The sequence below is a fragment of the Dendrobates tinctorius genome, unplaced genomic scaffold (genome assembly GCF_039654945.1).
Source record: "Dendrobates tinctorius isolate UK_male_01 unplaced genomic scaffold, ASM3965494v1 ptg000028l, whole genome shotgun sequence".
NCBI classification, from domain to species: domain Eukaryota; kingdom Metazoa; phylum Chordata; class Amphibia; order Anura; family Dendrobatidae; genus Dendrobates; species Dendrobates tinctorius.
In genome coordinates, this window is record NW_027361696.1 from 73304401 (window position 1) to 73323072 (window position 18672).

Consider the following 18672-nt stretch of genomic DNA (forward strand, 5'->3'; position numbering starts at 1 on the left):
TTTCACACTGGCCACCGGGGGTATTTTTAGACTTACACACTTAGGCTATGTGCACACGCTGCAGATTCACCTGTGGGTTTTTCCTGTGGATTAGCCTGCGGTTTCACACCTCTACTATATTAAAGGTGTGAAACCGCTGCGGAATCCACACAAACAATTGACATGCTGCGGTTTGTAAACTGCAGCAAAACCGCGTGGAAAAAACGCAGCGTGAGCACAGCGGATTTGGCTAACATGGTACTGTACCATGTCTGCGGAACTTCTGCGTTTCCACAGGGCCAAAAACGCTGCGGAAACGCAGCAGAATTCGCAACGTGTGCACATAGCCTTATACTTCCTGTTCATTCAAGAATGCACATGTACATTAGCAGCAATAGACTGTCTCAGAACTTTTCTATTGAAGCTTTTAATGAGCGGGTGCAAAGGTCATTCTGAAGGGAGGTAGAACTGTGATATCATCTAGTTCTTCTAAGCTGGTAAAAAGTGTTACCTGTCAGGGTAGTCCTGCCTCTAATGATAAAGAGCCTGATGAAAATGCTTTCTGAAAAGACAGGAAGTAAAAGTTTAAAAAAGATCCAGTGACAAGTGTGAAAATTGCAAGATTACTAATCTTTATTTATAAGATTTTGATATGAAAAAAAAAACTTGCCAAAACTTTTCTTTAAAGGTACATGTAACAGAAAAACCTGATTTTAACAATAGGTCATTTTTATGGTAAAAAAGAGACTGTCCTTAAAAAATTACCTGTCGTTAAAAAAAGAGACTGCCCTTAAATTTGACCATACAAAACTATTGACAGCTGTACATTGGAGACATGTGGTGGAGTTAAAATATACTACCTGTTTTTTCAGGAACTCACATGTACTTTAGCAGCCATAGACTGACTCAGATCTTTTCTCTTGAATCATCTAATGAGCGTGTGCAAATGTCATTGAGAAGGGAGAACTGTGAACTGAGAACTTGATATCACCTATTGTGGATCCCGATATCACCTATTGTGTATAAAGGTGTCACCTGTAATTGTGTTTCTGCCTCTGATGATAATGAGACTGATGAAAAAGTCTTTGGAAAAGAGGTCAATAAAATAGCCCCAGAAGCCACTGTAAAAAATTGCAATATTTCTATTTTTTTTACAAAACAGATGATTTAAAAAATAATTTAAGGTTAAAAAATATATATTTAACCCTAAAAAACTGATTTAAACAATAGTTTCTTTTCTGATGATAGCTCTCCTTTAAAGGACATGATTATTACTGGACATTAATTGAATAGTAATTTACAATGCATTTTAAACCTAAACCTCTGACAAGGTAAACAAAAATTGCACTAAGTTAAAAAACAGACCCCAAAAAATATTGAGTCATTCGTTTTAGGGAAATATGCCTTTGTAGCTGGTGTCCTTCTTTAGCCCCTTCACACCAGGGCCATTTACTCTTTTTTGTTTTTCTCCTCCCCTTCTTCCAAGAGCCTTTTTTTTATAATTCCATCCCCATAGCCATGTAAGGCTTGTTTTTTGAAGGACAAGCTGTACTTTTGAATGACACCATTGATTTTACCATATAGTGTACTGGAAAATAGGAAAAAAAATTCCAAGTGCGGTAAAATTGCAAAAAAAAAGTGCAATATAACATTTGTTTTTTGAGTTTTTAATTTACCATGTTGGCTATATGGTAAAACTGACCTGCCAGTGTGATTCTCCAGGTCAGTACTTGTACACAGATATGAAACGTGCAGTATTTTTTGCTTCAGTGGTGAAGAAAAATTGGGAAATTTGCATTGAAAAAATATTGCTTTTGTCGCCATTTTCCAAGACCTGTAACATTTTTATTTTTTGGAATCAGGGGCTAGGTGAGGGCTTATTATTTTGTGCCCTGAGCTGATGTTTTTATTGATACAATTTTGGGATAAATACAATGTTTTGATGGTCTGTTGTTGCATTTCATTACAATGTTGTGGAGGCAAAAAAATGTGGCCATCTTAGAGGGGATGTCTGGACTGCTAAATGCCACCTCGACGCGCGTTTCACTGTCACCTGCGGTTTTGTTAAGAAAAATTAGTTGTCAGATCCAATGTCAGTTTTGGATGCTGATAAGACAAGCGAACACTACACTAAACCCCTATATTTATTTTGTTACAGAATGTCAGCCCTGCGACCCTGCACCAATCTGTGATGAAAACATCCAAGCATTGATTACAGATTTTAACATAGATTTAGAATGCTGTCCAATATATAAATGCCGTAAGTATTAGTTAATATTATCAGCAGTGTTTGGAGTTTCAAATGTGCAAATTGCCTCTTCAGAGAGAAAGAGGACTTGATCTCTATAGCGCCACCTGTTGGTATTAGCGATCCTACAAGTCACAATCAACCCTTTAACCAGTCTTGTAATATAACTTAGGATAAAAGCCAAATCAGAATCTCAATTTGCAGACACGGTGTTTCGGGCTATTGGCCCTCGTCAGTGCAAAGTATGAGAACTGATTTGGCTAGGTGAGAAGCTCTGGACTGAGGTCTATGGGGTAAGGTTTCTCCTTGTGGAGAGTGACATACCAGCTCTGGCTTGTCAAGGTAAGGAGGCTTATTCACCGTGCAATGCTCCTCTGGGAAAATAATATGCAAATTGCCTCTTCAGAGAGAAAGAGGACTTGAACTCTATAGCGCCACCTGTTGGTAGTAGCGATCCTATCCTACAAGTCACAATCAACCCTTTAACAAGTCTTGTAATATGGCAGGAACAGGATAAAAGCCAAATCAGAATCTTAATTTGCAGACACGGTGTTTCGGACTATTGGCACTCGTCAGTGCAAAGTATGAGAACTGATTTGGCTAGGTGAGAGGCTCTGGAGCTTCCAAATGATTCAATTTTTTAAAAAGTCACAAAACTTTTGTTCAAATGTACTTGATTACCTCTCCATAGTAATTTTATGTACTACAAACATATTGTGCACATTTTGCACCTTTTAGTGGAATGTGAGACTTTTTGCTCAAAAATTTAGCAAAACAGTTTAAAGACAAAAGTAAAGAGCATGGGATCATTATTGCTTTTGCACCTTTATTTTGTCTAGTTTTTTGTGATTTGCAACTGTTTTTGTTTGCACAATATTTATATCATTTATTCATTTCTCATTCATTTGCACCTTTTTGAAAATAACTTTTTTATTTTATTTTTCTTAGTTTGACAATTTGGGTGGGATTTGGAGTTTCCAAATTATCATTTATGATATTTTGAAAAATGTGAAATTTTTTTGTGCAAATGTACTCCACACCCCCTCCAGAATTTTTGTGCAATTTTGTAAAATGTGTGGCTTTTTGCATTAAAAAGGTTACACACCAAACATAAAAACCATGTTTTACTTTGAACATAATAGATGATCCACATGCGGCATTTTGAAGAATTTGGTGCAAAAAATTAATACCGAAAGATAAAAAGAAAAGAAACGTGAACAAATCACAAATGATGAATCAGGTTCATAGAACTGCACTCCATTTGTAATCCAATGCAGCCAAAATTGTTGATAAAAAAAGTAATTTGAAATGAAAAGAATTTCAGAATTATTTTTTCTTTCTTTTTTTTTACATGTGCTAAAAGTTTTTGAATTAAACGTATTCTTGTTTTTTCTTTATTATAGCGATTTCTCCTGAAACAACTGTAAGTATATTATTGTTTCTGTAAATTTTAATTTTTTTTAATTTTTAAACGTTAACTGCAGTCACAATTGGTACTTTGGAGATCAGGTTTTGTAGCACATGAACAAAAAATGATCAAACCTAAATTAGTGTATACAGTTAAGTCTGTATCCCCACTCAAATTGCCAATCATGGGGTTAAAAATAATGAGACAAATAGATTCATCATATGACAACTATCGTGAATTTGTTTGAAATGTTCAAATTTTTCATACAGTTTTGGCAAATTTGCAGTGTAATGGACCAACAGAGGATGCGGTTTACATAAATCCAGCCCTCAAATTTGTGTTTTCGGGCTGAGTTGACCAGAAAGGACTAAAATATTCCAACATTACTAAAACAAATGGCACCCATTTCATAGTAAATTTGTTTCGTTTTTGACTACCTGAAGATCAGAAAGTTTAGGGTCAAATTTATCAAATAATTTGCACCAAAAAGAAATCAGTTAAAACTGTTTGAAATGTTGCAAAATGATTTTAGAACTTATAGCTGTGTAAAAATGGACCTATTTTTGTGGCAGCTCCAACAATTTAAAAAAAAATTGGGCAGAGCTTAAGGCCTCGTCACACATAGCGACTCACCAGCGATCCTGACAACGATATCAACGTGTCAGGATCGCTGGTGAGTCGCTACATGATCGCTGGTGAGCTGTCAAACAGACAGCTTCACCAGCGATCAGCACCAGCGACCAGTTTCTAAGGGACGTGCGTCACTTGGAAACCCGATGTGTACCTTAGTTACCAGCTCCCTGCATCAGCGCGCTGGTAACTAAGGTACACATCGGGTATCTAAGGGACACACGTGCCTAGATACCTGATGTGTACGTTAGTTACCAGCTGATCACTGGTCTCCTGCCTGTCACACGCAGCGATGCGTGCTGGCCAGCGGGAGACCAGCGATCAAAGAAATGTCCAGGGCTTTCCAAGAGCGATCAGCGATACCGGCAGGGGGGGCGGTCGCTGATCGCTGTCACACACAGCGATCTCGCTGGTGAGATCGATGTTGTGTCACAAAACTTGTGACTCAGCAGCGATTTCGCTAGCGAGATCGCTATGTGTGACGGGGCCCTTAGTGTGAGGGATGTGGTTGAGTGCTACCCGACAAATTCATCATAATAATGACGCCATACTTTCGAAATACATTTCTAGTAAAAAATTATGGTTGGCACTTTTTACACTCTGCACCAACAAACAGCTCCTCAGGTAAGTTATAACCAAACTGTATGAGTTAAAAGAGAACCTATCGCCAGTTCATTGGAAAGTTATGAGCTGTTATTTTATTCTCGCTCCTCCGCTCAGTGTTCTGATTTTTTTAAAAAAATCTACTGTATCATTACAGAGATATGGACCTTTTCATTTACAAATAATTTGTATGGTATTTAACAAAAATGTGTAATATCAAGCAGCCTAAGGACACACCCTAGAGCAGGGTTTCCAAACTGCAGTCCTCAAGGCCCACCAACAAATCATGTTTTCAGGATTTCCTTTGAATTGCACAGGTGAAGCAATTATCATCTGAGCAATACTAAGGAAATCCTGAAAACATGATCTGTTTGTGGGCCTTCAGGACTGGAGTTGCAGAACCCTGCCCTAGAGAATCCCGTGAGCAGCTCTCCTTTAGTAAAAACCATAAAATTTAGCATTCAATAAAAAAGATCTTTCTCTCTGGAACTGCATCTCCCCCTTTAAAGTGGGCTCCGGCAGTAAGCCCACCTCAGAGCCGGGACATGTCAGCTGTTTTCAACAGCAGATTTTCAACAGCAGATGGAATTGCGATCCACCCACGGCTATTAACTAGTTAAATGCCACTGTCAAACTCTGACAGCGGCATTTAACAAGCGCTTCCGGCCATCGGGCTGGAAATACGTGCACTGCTTAACCCCGTCACGTGATCGGGGGGTCATCGGTGCGTCAGCATAACAACCAGAGGTCTCCTGTGGTCGGCGCTCATAGCAATGCTGTCATTCTGCTACATAGAGGTGATCTGATCATCACCTCTATGTAGCAGCGCCGATCAGGCTATGGCAGCTTCTAGCCTCACATGGAGGCTATTGAAGCATGCCAAAAGTAAAAACAAAAAAAAAAGTTTTTAAAAATATTAAAAAAATTAAAAAAATAAAGAAGTTCAAATCACCCCCCTTTTGCCCCATTCAAAATAAAACAATAAAAATCAGACATACACATATTTGGTATCACCACGTTCAGAATCACCCAATATATCAATAAAAAAAGGATTAACCTGATTGGTAATCGGCGTAGCGAAAAAAAATGAAAAACGTCAGAATTACGTTTTTTGGTCGCCTCAACATTGCCTTAAAATGCAATAACGGGTGATCTAAAGATCGTATCTGCACCAAAATATCACTGAAAACGTCAGCTCGGCACATAAAAAATAAGCCCTCAACCAACCTGAGATCACGAAAAATGGAGATTCTACGGGTATCGGAAGATGGCACAAATATTTTTTTTCTAACAAAGTTTTGAATTTTTTTCACCATTTAGATAAAAGTGAACTTAGACATGTTTGGTGTCTATGAACTCATAATGACCTGGAGAATCATAATGGCAGGTCAGTTTTAGCATTTAGTGAACATGGTAAAAAAAAAACCAAGCATGGGATTGCACTTTTTTTTGCAATTTTACCGCACTTGGAATTTTTTTTCCCATTTTTGAGAACACAATATGGTAAAACCAATGGTGTCTTTCAAAAGTACAACTCATCCCACAAAAAACAAGCCACACATGGCCATATTGACTGAAAAATAAAAAAGTTATGCCTCTGGGAAGAAGGGGAGCGAAAAACAGAAACACAAAAACGAAAATGGGCTCTGGCGCGAAGGGGTTAAAATCCATTCCTCAAAACATATGATATGAAATCACAGATGAGGAATAAATGGACTATTGATTGGGTTGTGGAAGGTGTATATCTGAAACATGCAAATATTTCAATTACATTTTGTGGCTTTGTGTTTTTTTACAGACTCCCATCATCATCACTACTCCAGTACCTACCCCTGTAAGTTACAAGTAGAGTGTCTGAAATATCATATATGCTAAGAACCTTTATATCCATTGCTCAATTCAATATAATCATTAATAAAGTGTATGGTACACTATTGATGGCGTAGTAAAACTATGTAATATCCTAAAGGCATGCACTCAAAAAAATCTAACAAGACCGTAACTATAGGGTGGACCCAGGTCATGGAGCCTTTGGCACTATGAAAGGTCACTTTGGTCTATATAAGCAGATTATCAGTATAAATATGTATAATAGTTGGTGAGACCCATTACAAACTTTGCATTGGTGCCCAGGAGCTGCAAGGTTCACTCGATAGAAAAGCATATTTTTGTTTTGTATTGTTTTCTTTGCCCATATTCCCATTTGACTCAGTAATGGTATATCTGTATCTGTTCTGTTTATCTGTTTCATGAGAATGCACACCTAAACAACATTGACTCTTCCATGAATTTCCCAGTATAATATCGACATAATGTCATGTTGTGAAAGCTGAAACTCACATCCCAATGACTAGGTGGCTACATATAGACACATATAGCATAAATAGCACCCGACAGGTTATGGCAAAATCATATTTCCTTCTATAGCCGGTCATCTTTGAATATGTTGAGCTACAAGAAAAGGTTCAGGAAGGGTAAAAACTCATGCGTAAAAAATGTTTTTAATATGGAAATCAATCTTTTGGATATCTGAACAAAGGCATCTTATCTTAGGTCTTGATAACGATGGAAATACTCTACAATAATAAAAAAAAATCACTTGAAATGATACTGAAAAAAACGATCTTGTCACTGCTTATGTATTATAGGATCGCTGTTTGAATATACTTTGTGAGCCCTTAACATGCACCAAACAGGGAGCTATTGTCAAAACCTACCCCTGGGCGGATGAGTGTTGCCCTAACTATGTGTGTGGTAAGTATCACGATCCAAAATGTATGTAATATGGGTATAGAATAAGAATGGTTTGGATTGATAATTGTTGTGTATATTGGGAGGACTAACAGAAAATCTTCATTCACAGAATATAGTCTGCCATAAACCCTACAGACTATGTATAAAGGAGTACATTGTCTTTTATTGCAGAGTGCGTACAGGAATGCAGTCCCATTCCTCAATGTCAAGACGGCACACCACCAATCAGAACTCAAGACCCTGAGAATTACTGCTGCCCAAAATACATATGCCGTAAGTGAGCAATGGAAGTCTGAACATGTGGGCCTCTCCCGTTTATAGCATTAAATAAGCTGTATCGAGTTTTGAAGGTATTCATTGGATAGGGTGTAACTTCCTGATCAGAGAGCGTCCAGCGGCTGTTACCACCACTGATCCCAAGAAGTCTTGCATGTGCGCCTCCACTCCATTCATTCTCAATGAAACTGCTGAGTACTGTTCTCGGCTATCTTTGGTACTCCCATTGAGAACGGAAGGGGCAAAGGTACACATGCTTGACCACGTCTCCATTCACACACGTTTCATGATTATCTTGCAGTGTAGACAGGCTAAACCAAAAAAAATGAGTTGGACTAAAAGCTGTATACATGCTAAGTGTAAGGGCACGTTCACACTGTGTCCATTTCACAGACAAAACCCAAGCCAAAACACAAAATTGAGCATGTAAGCTACAGCTAGTAAATAAGTAAACAGGAATAGTACATGTAAACAACATAGGATACATAGTTAACGTTATTTTGAGCAAAAAAGCATATTAGCCATCTCACTCTGACAAGGTGTACCCATCTGAATGGTCCTAGTCTGTCTCTTGGTTTAAAACTTTACCATGTGTCAAGTGACTTTAATATGAACAGAGTAGGACTGGGTCCCGACTGAGATAGCCATCCACGGAAAGCTCTACAGATTAAATACTCAGCTCTGAATGGGGGGGCCATGCACCAGTTTGTACAAATTTACAGCAAAACCATAGAAAAGAGTCAGACTATAGGCTGATATATGTGCAAAGTATGAGTGCTCCAGTGTAGACAGGCAGCTGATCACCCAATGAATGAGCAAAACGCTCGCTTGTAGAGTGAAATCATCTTTTACACAACACAAAAAAATCATTGTTCTTCGATGTATTATTCGCTATGGTCTTCTTGCATAAACAGGCATTTAAATGACTACAAATCGGTAAAGGTTTACCAATCAGCAATCATATTGTGCCACCAGTCAGTCCATGTTAATGGCCATTGTCAAGATCGATGGGGTCCCGGTGGTTAGCTTAGCTCCCCAAAGTTCAGTACATTATTTTCTATACTATTGATTGGGTGATAAGCTTTAAATATGTTGCTGTCAACATTCAAGAAAATCATCAATCATCAACTGACATAGAATCTTCTAGTTGTTCTAAAAGCTGCAAGTTCTTATCCACAATTCAGGACAATTACCTCTCTCAGCTGGTAGATGAACTGACCAGGGGAGGTAATCTGCTGAACCTGGTTCTGTCAAATAGACCAGATACAATTTCAGATTTACAGGCCCGGGAACATTTGGAATGCAGTGACCATAATATGGTAAGTTTCAAAGTAGTTTTCAATCAAACACTAAAAAGGGGAAATGCAAAAACCTGGAACTTTAGGAAAGATGATTTCAACAAATTCAGGAAAGAACTTAAACGAGTAGACTGGGAATATCTCATGGTAACTGGTGATACCGACCATAAATGGGGCATGTTCAAAGATATACCACTGGAAGCCAGTAGAAAACTTATACTATCTGGTAATAAAATGTCCAGGAATAAAAATAAGCCATTGTGGATAAATAAGGCAGTACAAAGTATAATAAGACTAAAGCAAAGAGCATTCAAAATCCTGAAGGCTGAGAATACAGGAATATCATTTCAGGAGTATAAAGATACAAGTAAAAGCTGTAAAAGAAATCCAGCTGCAAAGTTATCTACAGAGAAACAAATCGCCAGTGGCATTAAAATAAATCCCCAAAATTTTTCTAAATACATCAATGCCTAAAAGGAAGAAAAGATGGTATCGACCCATGAAAAGACTATAATAACAAAACAATAATAGAGGACAAAGAAAAGGCTGAGATATTAAACAGCCACTTTTCATCCGTGTTCACCAATGAACTAACCGTTCCAAAGATCATTCAACAAGACAAAAATTAAAGTTCACCACCTGATATAATTAGTTTAACAGAAGAAGTATGCCTGCACCTGAGCAAATTAAACATTGACAAATCCCTTGGCCCAGATGGCATTCATCCACGGATACTGAGGGAACTGAGCTCAGTAATTGACAGACCGCTGTATCTCATATTCTTAGACTCTCCTGTAACAGGGGTGGTGCCACAGGATTGGAGGATGGCTGAAGTGGTACCGATATTTATGAAAGGTAAGAAGGTAGATCCAGGCAGTTACTGTCCAGTAAGCTTGAAATCTACAGTAGTGTGCAAAATTTTTGAGGGCATTATAAAAGATGACCTGCAGAAATATATTGCAGAGAATAATATAATAATTGTCAACCAGCACGGATTTGTGAATGATTAGTAGTATCTAACTAACATGTTGGGTTTCTATGAGGTTGTAATTGCAAATCTGGATGTAGGTGATGAGGCTGATGTGCTTTTCTGGACTTTACAAAGGCACTTGATACTGTTCCACATAACAGCCTTATAATGAAGCTACAGAAGCAGGGACTGGGGGAAACTATATGCAGATGAGTAAGGCTAAATGACAGGAAAAAAAAGTCGTCATAAATGATATGGTCTCTAAATGGAAGTTAGTCAGCAGTGGTGTACCACAGGGATCTTTGCTGGGAGCATTGAGGACCACAGGGATCTGTACTGGGAGCAGTGGGGTCCGCAGGGATCTGTGCTAGGACCGATTCTTTTTAACCTGTTTATTAATGACCTTGTGGATGGGATTAAGATTAAAGTGTCAGTCTTTGCTGACAACACCAAATAAATGTAGAGTAATGCACCTGGGCCACAGTAATCCTATAGCTGCATACACATCAAATGGGACCATACTTGGAACTACAGAACAGGAGAAGGACTTAGGTATTCTGGTTACAAGTAAGCTGGGCAGTAATACTCAATGTCAAGCTGCAGCTACAAAAAGAAACAAGATTTTAGGGTGTATAAAAAGAGAGATAAAATCCTGATATCCCAACGTATTGTTAGCAATTTATAAATCGCTTGTGAGGCCACATCTAAAATATGGGATCCAGTTTTGGGCTCCACATTTAAAAAAGGATATTGAAAAATCAGAATCAGTTCAAAAGCGGCAACTAGATTATTACAAGGGATGGAGGACTCTTATATGAGGAGAGGTTGGAAAAGTCAGAAAGTGGAATTCCCCACAAGAGGTAGTAATGGCAGACATTATAACAGCTTTTAAAATAAGGGCTGGATGATTACACATAATATTGTGGTTATAGTTAATTTAGTGACAAAATGAACAATTGGAGGAAAAAGATTGAACTTGATGGACCTAGATCTTTTTTCAACCTATGTAACTATGTAACTAATATAGTATAATACAGGGCGATGGGAGGGGGGGGGTAGTTGTGGCCGAGATAATTAAAGGGATAGTTCCCAGAGTTTAATGAGCACACAGTCAGCGAGTTCTTTCCCCCCTGGTCCCTGGTGCATATGCAATACTGGTTTGCTGTAGTTCTTCCCCAAGAGTTAACTTTCCTTCTGATCTTAGCAGTCCAGGCTACACAGGATCTATTAAAAGGCAACTGAATTCCAACAAGGAAAAAACGATTCTTTAATAAACAGTAGTGAAATGAAGGAGCGGCATGGATACAGTACTGGTTTTCCTGCTCTTTCCCTGTCACGCTCTCCAACTGCACCCACTGCAGTGGCAGCATAGAATCATAGAATCATAGAATTCTAGAGTTGGAAGAGACCTCCTGGGTCATCATGTCCAATCTTCCCTGCTCAAGGCAGGATTCACTAAATCATCCCAGACAGTTGTCTGTCCAGCCTCTGTTTGAAGACTTCCATTGAAGGAGAACTCACCACTTCTCGTGGCAGCCTGTTCCACTCATTGATCACTCTGTGAAAAAGTTTTTTCTAATATCTAATCTGTGTCTCCTCCCACTCAGTTTCATCCCATTGCTTCTAGTCTTTCCTTGTGAAAATGATAATATAGATGATCCTTCTACAATGTGACAGCCCTTGAGATATTTGTAGACAGCTATTATTATTATTATTTATTTATATAGCGCCATCAATTCCATGGTGCTGTACATGAGAAGGGGTTACATACAAATTTAAAATGACAGACTAGTGCAGAGGGGAGAGGACCCTGTCCTTGCGGACTTACATTCTACGGGATAGTGGGGAAGAGACAGAAGGTCTCCTCTCAGTCTTCTTTTTTTCTATGGCCATGACAGCACACAGTGAGAGAGGGGATCCGCCCACCATCAGAACAGGAATCTACAGATTAAAAAGGGGGGCGGTCTTCCTCACTCCTCAGATGGGTTCCTGTCCTGACGGGAACCAGCAGAGAAGCTTACCCAGGTCCAGCAGCCTCTGTGCAGCGTCAGTAGAGAGCGGCAGAGCCTTGGGCGCTGGAAGCAGCGTCAGGGGTGTTCTACACGCAGACCACTCCTCATCTGGCCTGGATGTTGCATACCCTGGGTCCGGGTGACGCCATCCTGGACCACGTTGGCACGGGGGGATGAGGCTCCCTGCGTCCATCCACTGGCGCTGCACAGAATCATTTCCGGCAGTGGCGGCATGGGGAATGAAGCTCCTGTGACCCGGAAGTGGTGGATTGTACTTCCAGGAGGAGCACAGCAGTCAAGGCTTGCAGGAATTCCACACGCCAGGCATAGCCCTACAGAAGCGGGGGACTTTGGCAGTCCTGAGGCCTGTATTGCAGTCCTTGCCTTTATTGTCCAATCATTAGTTCAGGGCCACAGTTCCCTCCCGTCCTGAAGGCCTGGCAATGCCCTGTGTCCATATGTGTCCTGTCTCATGTACCAGGCAGTTCTGGAGGGAGGGAAGCTGCAGCTTCCCCTCACCTTGTGACTGCAAGTCCAGCCCACATCTATTAACCATTGCCTGTCCCTAACTCTGCAACAGTAACATCAGCAGGAACATAGCACAGCAGCTTAAAATGGAACTTGAGCATTATACATTACTTATGCAGTAAAACATCCACAATACAAGGTATAATAGTTACAACACACGCATTACATAAAATATGCAAGGATACACAAGACACTTAAGGCGATTAACAAATAGAAAGCATTATTATGATACCGAAGGAGGAGAGGGCGCAACTGGGGGGACCGGCCACCTCCTTACAATACAGTGAAACATTCATGGCATATTTCTCATAATACTTTTATGAGAAGACCATCCTCATAGAGGACCATTTTACAAAGCAATTTTGAACAGCTATCTCAAAGAGATTTCACTTCTATAATAATTAATATAAACAATCTTGTGTTCCAGAGACCCCAACTCCAGAGCCCACAACTCCAGAGGTAAGACTTCCCACCAAAATGAACTGTTTTGGATCATTTTGCATGTTCCATTAGTAGCAACCAGTGGTGTTACTAGCATCTGATGGACCACTGTGCATAATTTGGATCAAGACTCCACCCATGCATGTTGGTCAGATATATGGAACCTTGTAGAGTTCTAATCCTATAAGGACAAATAAGGTGCCTCCCTTATTATGCAGTAATGTCCATCCTGGGCTCCTTCCGGGTATATATGTCCCTCATCATGGGCTCATCCTACTATATATGTCCACCATCCTGGTATATGTGTCCCTCATTCTGGCCCCATCCTGGTATATATGTCCCTCTTTATTCATTATGGCCCCATCCTGATACATACATATATATACTGTATATATATGTCCTCCATCCTTCTATATACAGTATATGCTACCCATTCTGGTATATATGGCCCCTCATCCTGGTATATATCACCCATTCCAGTATATTCATATCCCCCATCTTGGTGTATATGTTCCTTTTCTTTGACTTCAGTCTGGTATATATGTTCCCCATCTTGGTATTTATGTCCGTTAACCTGTGCCCCATCCTGGTACATGTCTCTAGTTTTGCAGCTGTTCCTCAATGTATTGAAAAAAAAATATTATATTCCCCTCCCTCCACTCTCCTGCCACGTGACTTCATCTTCTGAAGCTGACAACTGTCTTCAGCGTGCAAGTGATGGGAGCGCATGACTTCACTGCAATGTGCCCCCAGTCACATGCACACTGACGTTAGCTGCTGGCCTCTGATTGGCCGGCAGCATGTATTGCTGTGCACGGACCCGGCTGGTCTCTTCAGCGCAATACACTTCAGCTAAATGCGTGTTCAAGGATGCAAATCCACTTGAGGATTGTGTTGGCATAGACAGGCCCCTCACCCGCACAGGCTCAGTCACGACTCAGGACTGTGACTGAGATCATTACGCCCCTGGTAGCATCTTATATACTGTAAATTGGACCTAAACCTCAGAATTTCTTAAAAACCCATTCAGGCTGTGTCACTTAAAAAAAATTATAAAACAGCCATCAATAGATTCAAACTCCCCCAAGGTCACCCCTCTTTATTATTAGAATGGACCTAGAAAAATCTGAGAAATGATAAAACCAATATATTCAATATCTGTCTCTGTTACAGCCATGTACCGGTGTTAACTGCTTTGTCCCACCTTGTGATATACCGGCTGTTCTAGTTGAAGTTCCTGGAGATGACCATTGCTGCAAGAACTATGAATGCAGTAAGTTAACAGCCCATCTTTTCTCCATGTGAATAGTGGATCAGATCCATTTTGAGGTGGGGAGGGGGTGTTTAAAGAATAGTTTCAATGTCAATGCAATGAAAAGTGAACATTTCATAAAGGATCTGTCAGTAGGATCAGTCATCCTAAGCCGTCTATATGGGCATGTAGGTCATAGGAAGCTGAATGAAATGATTCCTTGATATCTGCAATCCAATGTTTTATTCCCATAGATCAGGAGAGTAGACTGTCAGTCATTACATGTATCACACTTGTAACACCCCTTTCCATGTTAAATGAGTTCTGGAAGCAGATTCTCCTGGAGATCTATGTCCCGAGACTTACTTATACAAATATACAGATTATTAGATATAACCTTTATTCAAAAAAGCTAAAAACGAGACAACCACACAGAAAAACCAACAACTAACCGTGTCACCTATAATAGCCCTACATTGGGGTCCTGATAATTTCTACCTACCAGCGGAGGTTGGCACCCTAAACACAGTCGAGATTGGTGCTCCCGCTCCTCAACGCGTTTCTCCAAATCGGATCATCAGGAGGTAGATAGTCTACAGGGAACAGTATAGTCAGGTACTCAACTGTTTGCACATGTCACTTTATGTCTTGTGTTTCTAGCACTTTTTCGCACTTTTTCTATTGTTGCCTATGAAACTACCTACATTGGCAACACCTATATTCTCCTTTCCTGGTCAAATGAGTGACTGCTTGCTGCACCGGTCCAGGGTCATTTAGGAGTATCAGGGTCAGCCACCGTGGAGTGGGGGCGCCAATCTCGACTGTGTTTAGGGTGCCAACCTCCGCTGGTAGGTAGAAATTATCAGGGCCCCAATGTAGGGCTATTATTGGTGACACGGTTAGTTGTTGGTTTTTTTGTGTGGTTGTCTCGTTTTTAGCTTTTTTGAATAAAGGTTGTATCTAATAATCTGTATATTTGTATAAGTAAGTCTCCTCCCAAATTTTACAATTGATTTCTGAGCTTACGTTGGTATTTGATTTTGATTTAGATCTATGTCCCGCCCATAGATCTTAACAGCTCATTTGCATAAAGAAAGAAGAAAAAGGTGGCTTTCTTCTCAATAAGACATCGGATTGCAAATATCAAGGCAGTTTAGGAGAATAGATCCTACTGACAAGTTCCTTTTAAGGAGAACCTTTCAGATGTTTTGTTTGCCTCCACACCACCCCCACTATCATACCGCGCTGGCATAGTCCTTTTTATAGTGATCATTTCTTGACGTAATTCAGGAGGCAGTGTGCGCCACATTCAAATTTGTCAAGAATGTACAGAAGTTTGGCATTCTCTAAGCCCTCCCTCTATGAATTGACTGACATTCACATTCCCAAAGGCTTTCTGAAATCCCAAGCCTGCACTGTTGACATCTACATTCAGCACATACAGCAGAGCTTCCTGTCCTTACTTGCACCGTGCGATCCACTGGAGCTTAAAATGCATTAAAGTGTACAAAATATTAATAGAAATGATCATGAACTAATGTAACTTTTCTTTGTATCATTTCACAGTACCTCCTGTGACTGCGGTAAGTACACAAAATATACTTTTTATATACTCCTTTTATATTGTATTATTCCTTCCCTCTGTTTTGCTTCATAAATGAAATTGTTATTTTGTTCCCCATTATACCGTATTTTTTATTTCTCACAATTTACTTTTAGGGAGTAACTTTTTTTTTTAATTGACCATTAAAATAAATATAGTGTTTGCTTGTTTTTACTATATATAATTTCTGTAGTTGGGTTTAGTATTTGTATGTATTTATTTATATAGGAAATCAAAATGTCATAATAATAATTAATTTTTTTCTGGTCAGTTATATTTATTGCACTTTATTTATAAATTCTAGCAGATTAAAAAAGATTTATCTATCTATATATAAGCTGCTTGAATTACATTTATATATACACATATATTTATATATATATACATATATGGCATATATATATAGTGTATATACAGAAATATAATTTGTATGTATATATTTTTATTATTACTGTTATTCTTTTAAATATATAGTTATGCTGCTTTTTTTGAAAGTTTTGAGTAATGCTCTTTAAATAAAAACTAATATAAATTACTCAATATAAAATCATATATACAAAGCCTAGGAAGTTTCCAGTAAGGGTTAGGGTCACACGATTATTTTCTCCGCGTCTGAGAAAAACAATCTGATTACTCTGATCAGAGTTTGACCAGATTCACATCAATTTTTCTCAGATGCGAAGACAAAAAAAAGGTTCTCCACTTTCTCCATTCTGACAATTTTGTGAAAATAGGACTGCACTCGCATGTCATTTGAGTGCAGTCAGATTTTTTTTTCACGCACACATAGACATGCATTGCTGATTTTGATCAAATTTGGACATGTGGCTAATTTTTTTTTTCCCGTTGACCACTGGGTACGAGTAAAAAATCAGACATGTGCAAAACCCCATAGAATATAATAAGTACAAGTGCTGTCTGTGAAAACCACAGATAACACTCATATGACCAAATCAGTCAAGTGCATGAGCCCTAACAGTACCTCTGGGAGAAAATGCCAGACAAATGTTTCCAGGACGTGTTACATCTTACTTGATTTCATGCTAAAAAATTTGTCATTTATTTTTCAGCCTCCACAAACGACACAGGTAAGTTCCCTTCAATTCTAATTAGGCAATGACTCATTCATTCTTCATTGCAATATTTTGAGTTTTCCGTAAGAGCTCGTGTCTCGTTTTTTTCTTATGAAAGCATAAAGCAAGAGGCAGCACTCCAAAAAAGATGAACGTAAAAAGTGTGGGCCTTTATTTATCCTTAAAAAGGTTTTTCTCACGAATATTTGTTATTTCTTTACCTAGAAAATTTGTGATGTGTCCTTATGTGAACCCAACGATTGTGATGTAAGTGATACAGTGTTGGTGAAAGGGGACCCAGAAGGTGGCTGCTGTCCCATCTATCAATGCAGTGAGTATTTTTCATCCGTGGCTCACAATTTGATTCAATGTAGGATTGTACTGACATCTTATTTTATTTTGTAATATATGATCAATTTGGACTAGAAAATTATGAAATTTTGAAAAATTTTCGAAATTTTTTTTTTTGCGTTTTTCAGTCCCACCACCGACACCACCTCCTGAAACCACCCCAACTTCTGTAAGTATAATCCGTGGCTACCCTCTGATTGATTTCTCATACTTAAAATCTTTTCCTGCTGATGGTTGCTATAATCATGTTATTTTACAGGACGTGTGTGTAGGCGTTGTGTGTCATGTGGAAGAGTGCACCAAGCAAGGGTCTTACGCTGTGTCTGTCGGCAGGGATGAGTGCTGTGAAACCTATTCATGCGGTAAGCAATGGTATTACAAGTCATAGCTAGGATACTTGACTATTTGAGGGATTTTGCAACAATGCCCAAGATGTTGTCCAATCCCTGGAATCTGAGTTTGGGGATGTTCAGGAAAAAACCATGTAAGTGGTGTATCTGAGAACATCTACTCTCCGGGTGGGTGAGAGAGTACCACATGGACTGTAGAAGCAATCCATAACACCCCGCAACTCAACGGTGTCGGCCGGGGGCTGTCCACCGGCGGCTTGGAGAATCTTCTAATTTACCCTATATCCAGTGGATGTCGCTGGCGAAAGTTTCCTCTTTAGGCACATGCTTATATTTGTAATTACTGTACATTTTGGCCAATGATATGAGATAGGTTCCTAAACCATAAAACTAAAAATTGTTTAACCTTTTGATTTTTACAGTGTGTCAACCGTGCAGTCCACCTCCTATTTGTGAAGACCTATCTGTGACTATCAATGCAGAGACCCAGTGTTGCCCAATCTATGAATGCCGTAAGTACTTACCATTTCATTAAAGGCGTTGTCCATCTTTGGAGATGATTTTTTTTTCTATACATTTGTGGCTAATAATGAATTTTGCCTTTGGGTTTCATGAAAAATCTTGCCTCCCATAGACTCGTTGATGCACTGTCTATGGCTGGATGTAGAAGGACTGTCATTCCGTCAGTCAGCCCACAATACTTAAATTTGTCTTTTTCTGATCTCCTTTCTGCTGTTTTATGACCACCGAGCACATCAAAGTTGAATGTGCCAGGGAACAAAAAGAGACTGTTAAACCAAATGGTGCAATTTTTTAAGGATGCCCAATTGCAAAAAATACTAAAAGGTGTGCACAAGCTGCTCTACTTGGGTCAAAATATTGGAATTTAAGGCTTT

General features: G+C 39.2%; 1 protein-coding gene across 1 annotated transcript in view; it reads left to right on the forward strand.

The window, feature by feature from the left end:
* The window catches only part of LOC141085016 (uncharacterized), a 118356-nt gene that overhangs the window by 45080 nt on the left and 54604 nt on the right, over positions 1-18672 (forward strand). Inside the window, exons 68-77 of the mRNA XM_073569940.1 lie at positions 2138-2239; positions 3631-3650; positions 6667-6702; positions 7794-7895; positions 9182-9422; positions 15966-15982; positions 17073-17090; positions 17301-17406; positions 17555-17788; positions 18199-18288. Of these exons, the coding sequence (XP_073426041.1) occupies positions 2138-2239; positions 3631-3650; positions 6667-6702; positions 7794-7895; positions 9182-9422; positions 15966-15982; positions 17073-17090; positions 17301-17406; positions 17555-17788; positions 18199-18288 (966 nt within the window). The remainder of the gene's footprint in view (positions 1-2137; positions 2240-3630; positions 3651-6666; positions 6703-7793; positions 7896-9181; positions 9423-15965; positions 15983-17072; positions 17091-17300; positions 17407-17554; positions 17789-18198; positions 18289-18672) is intronic.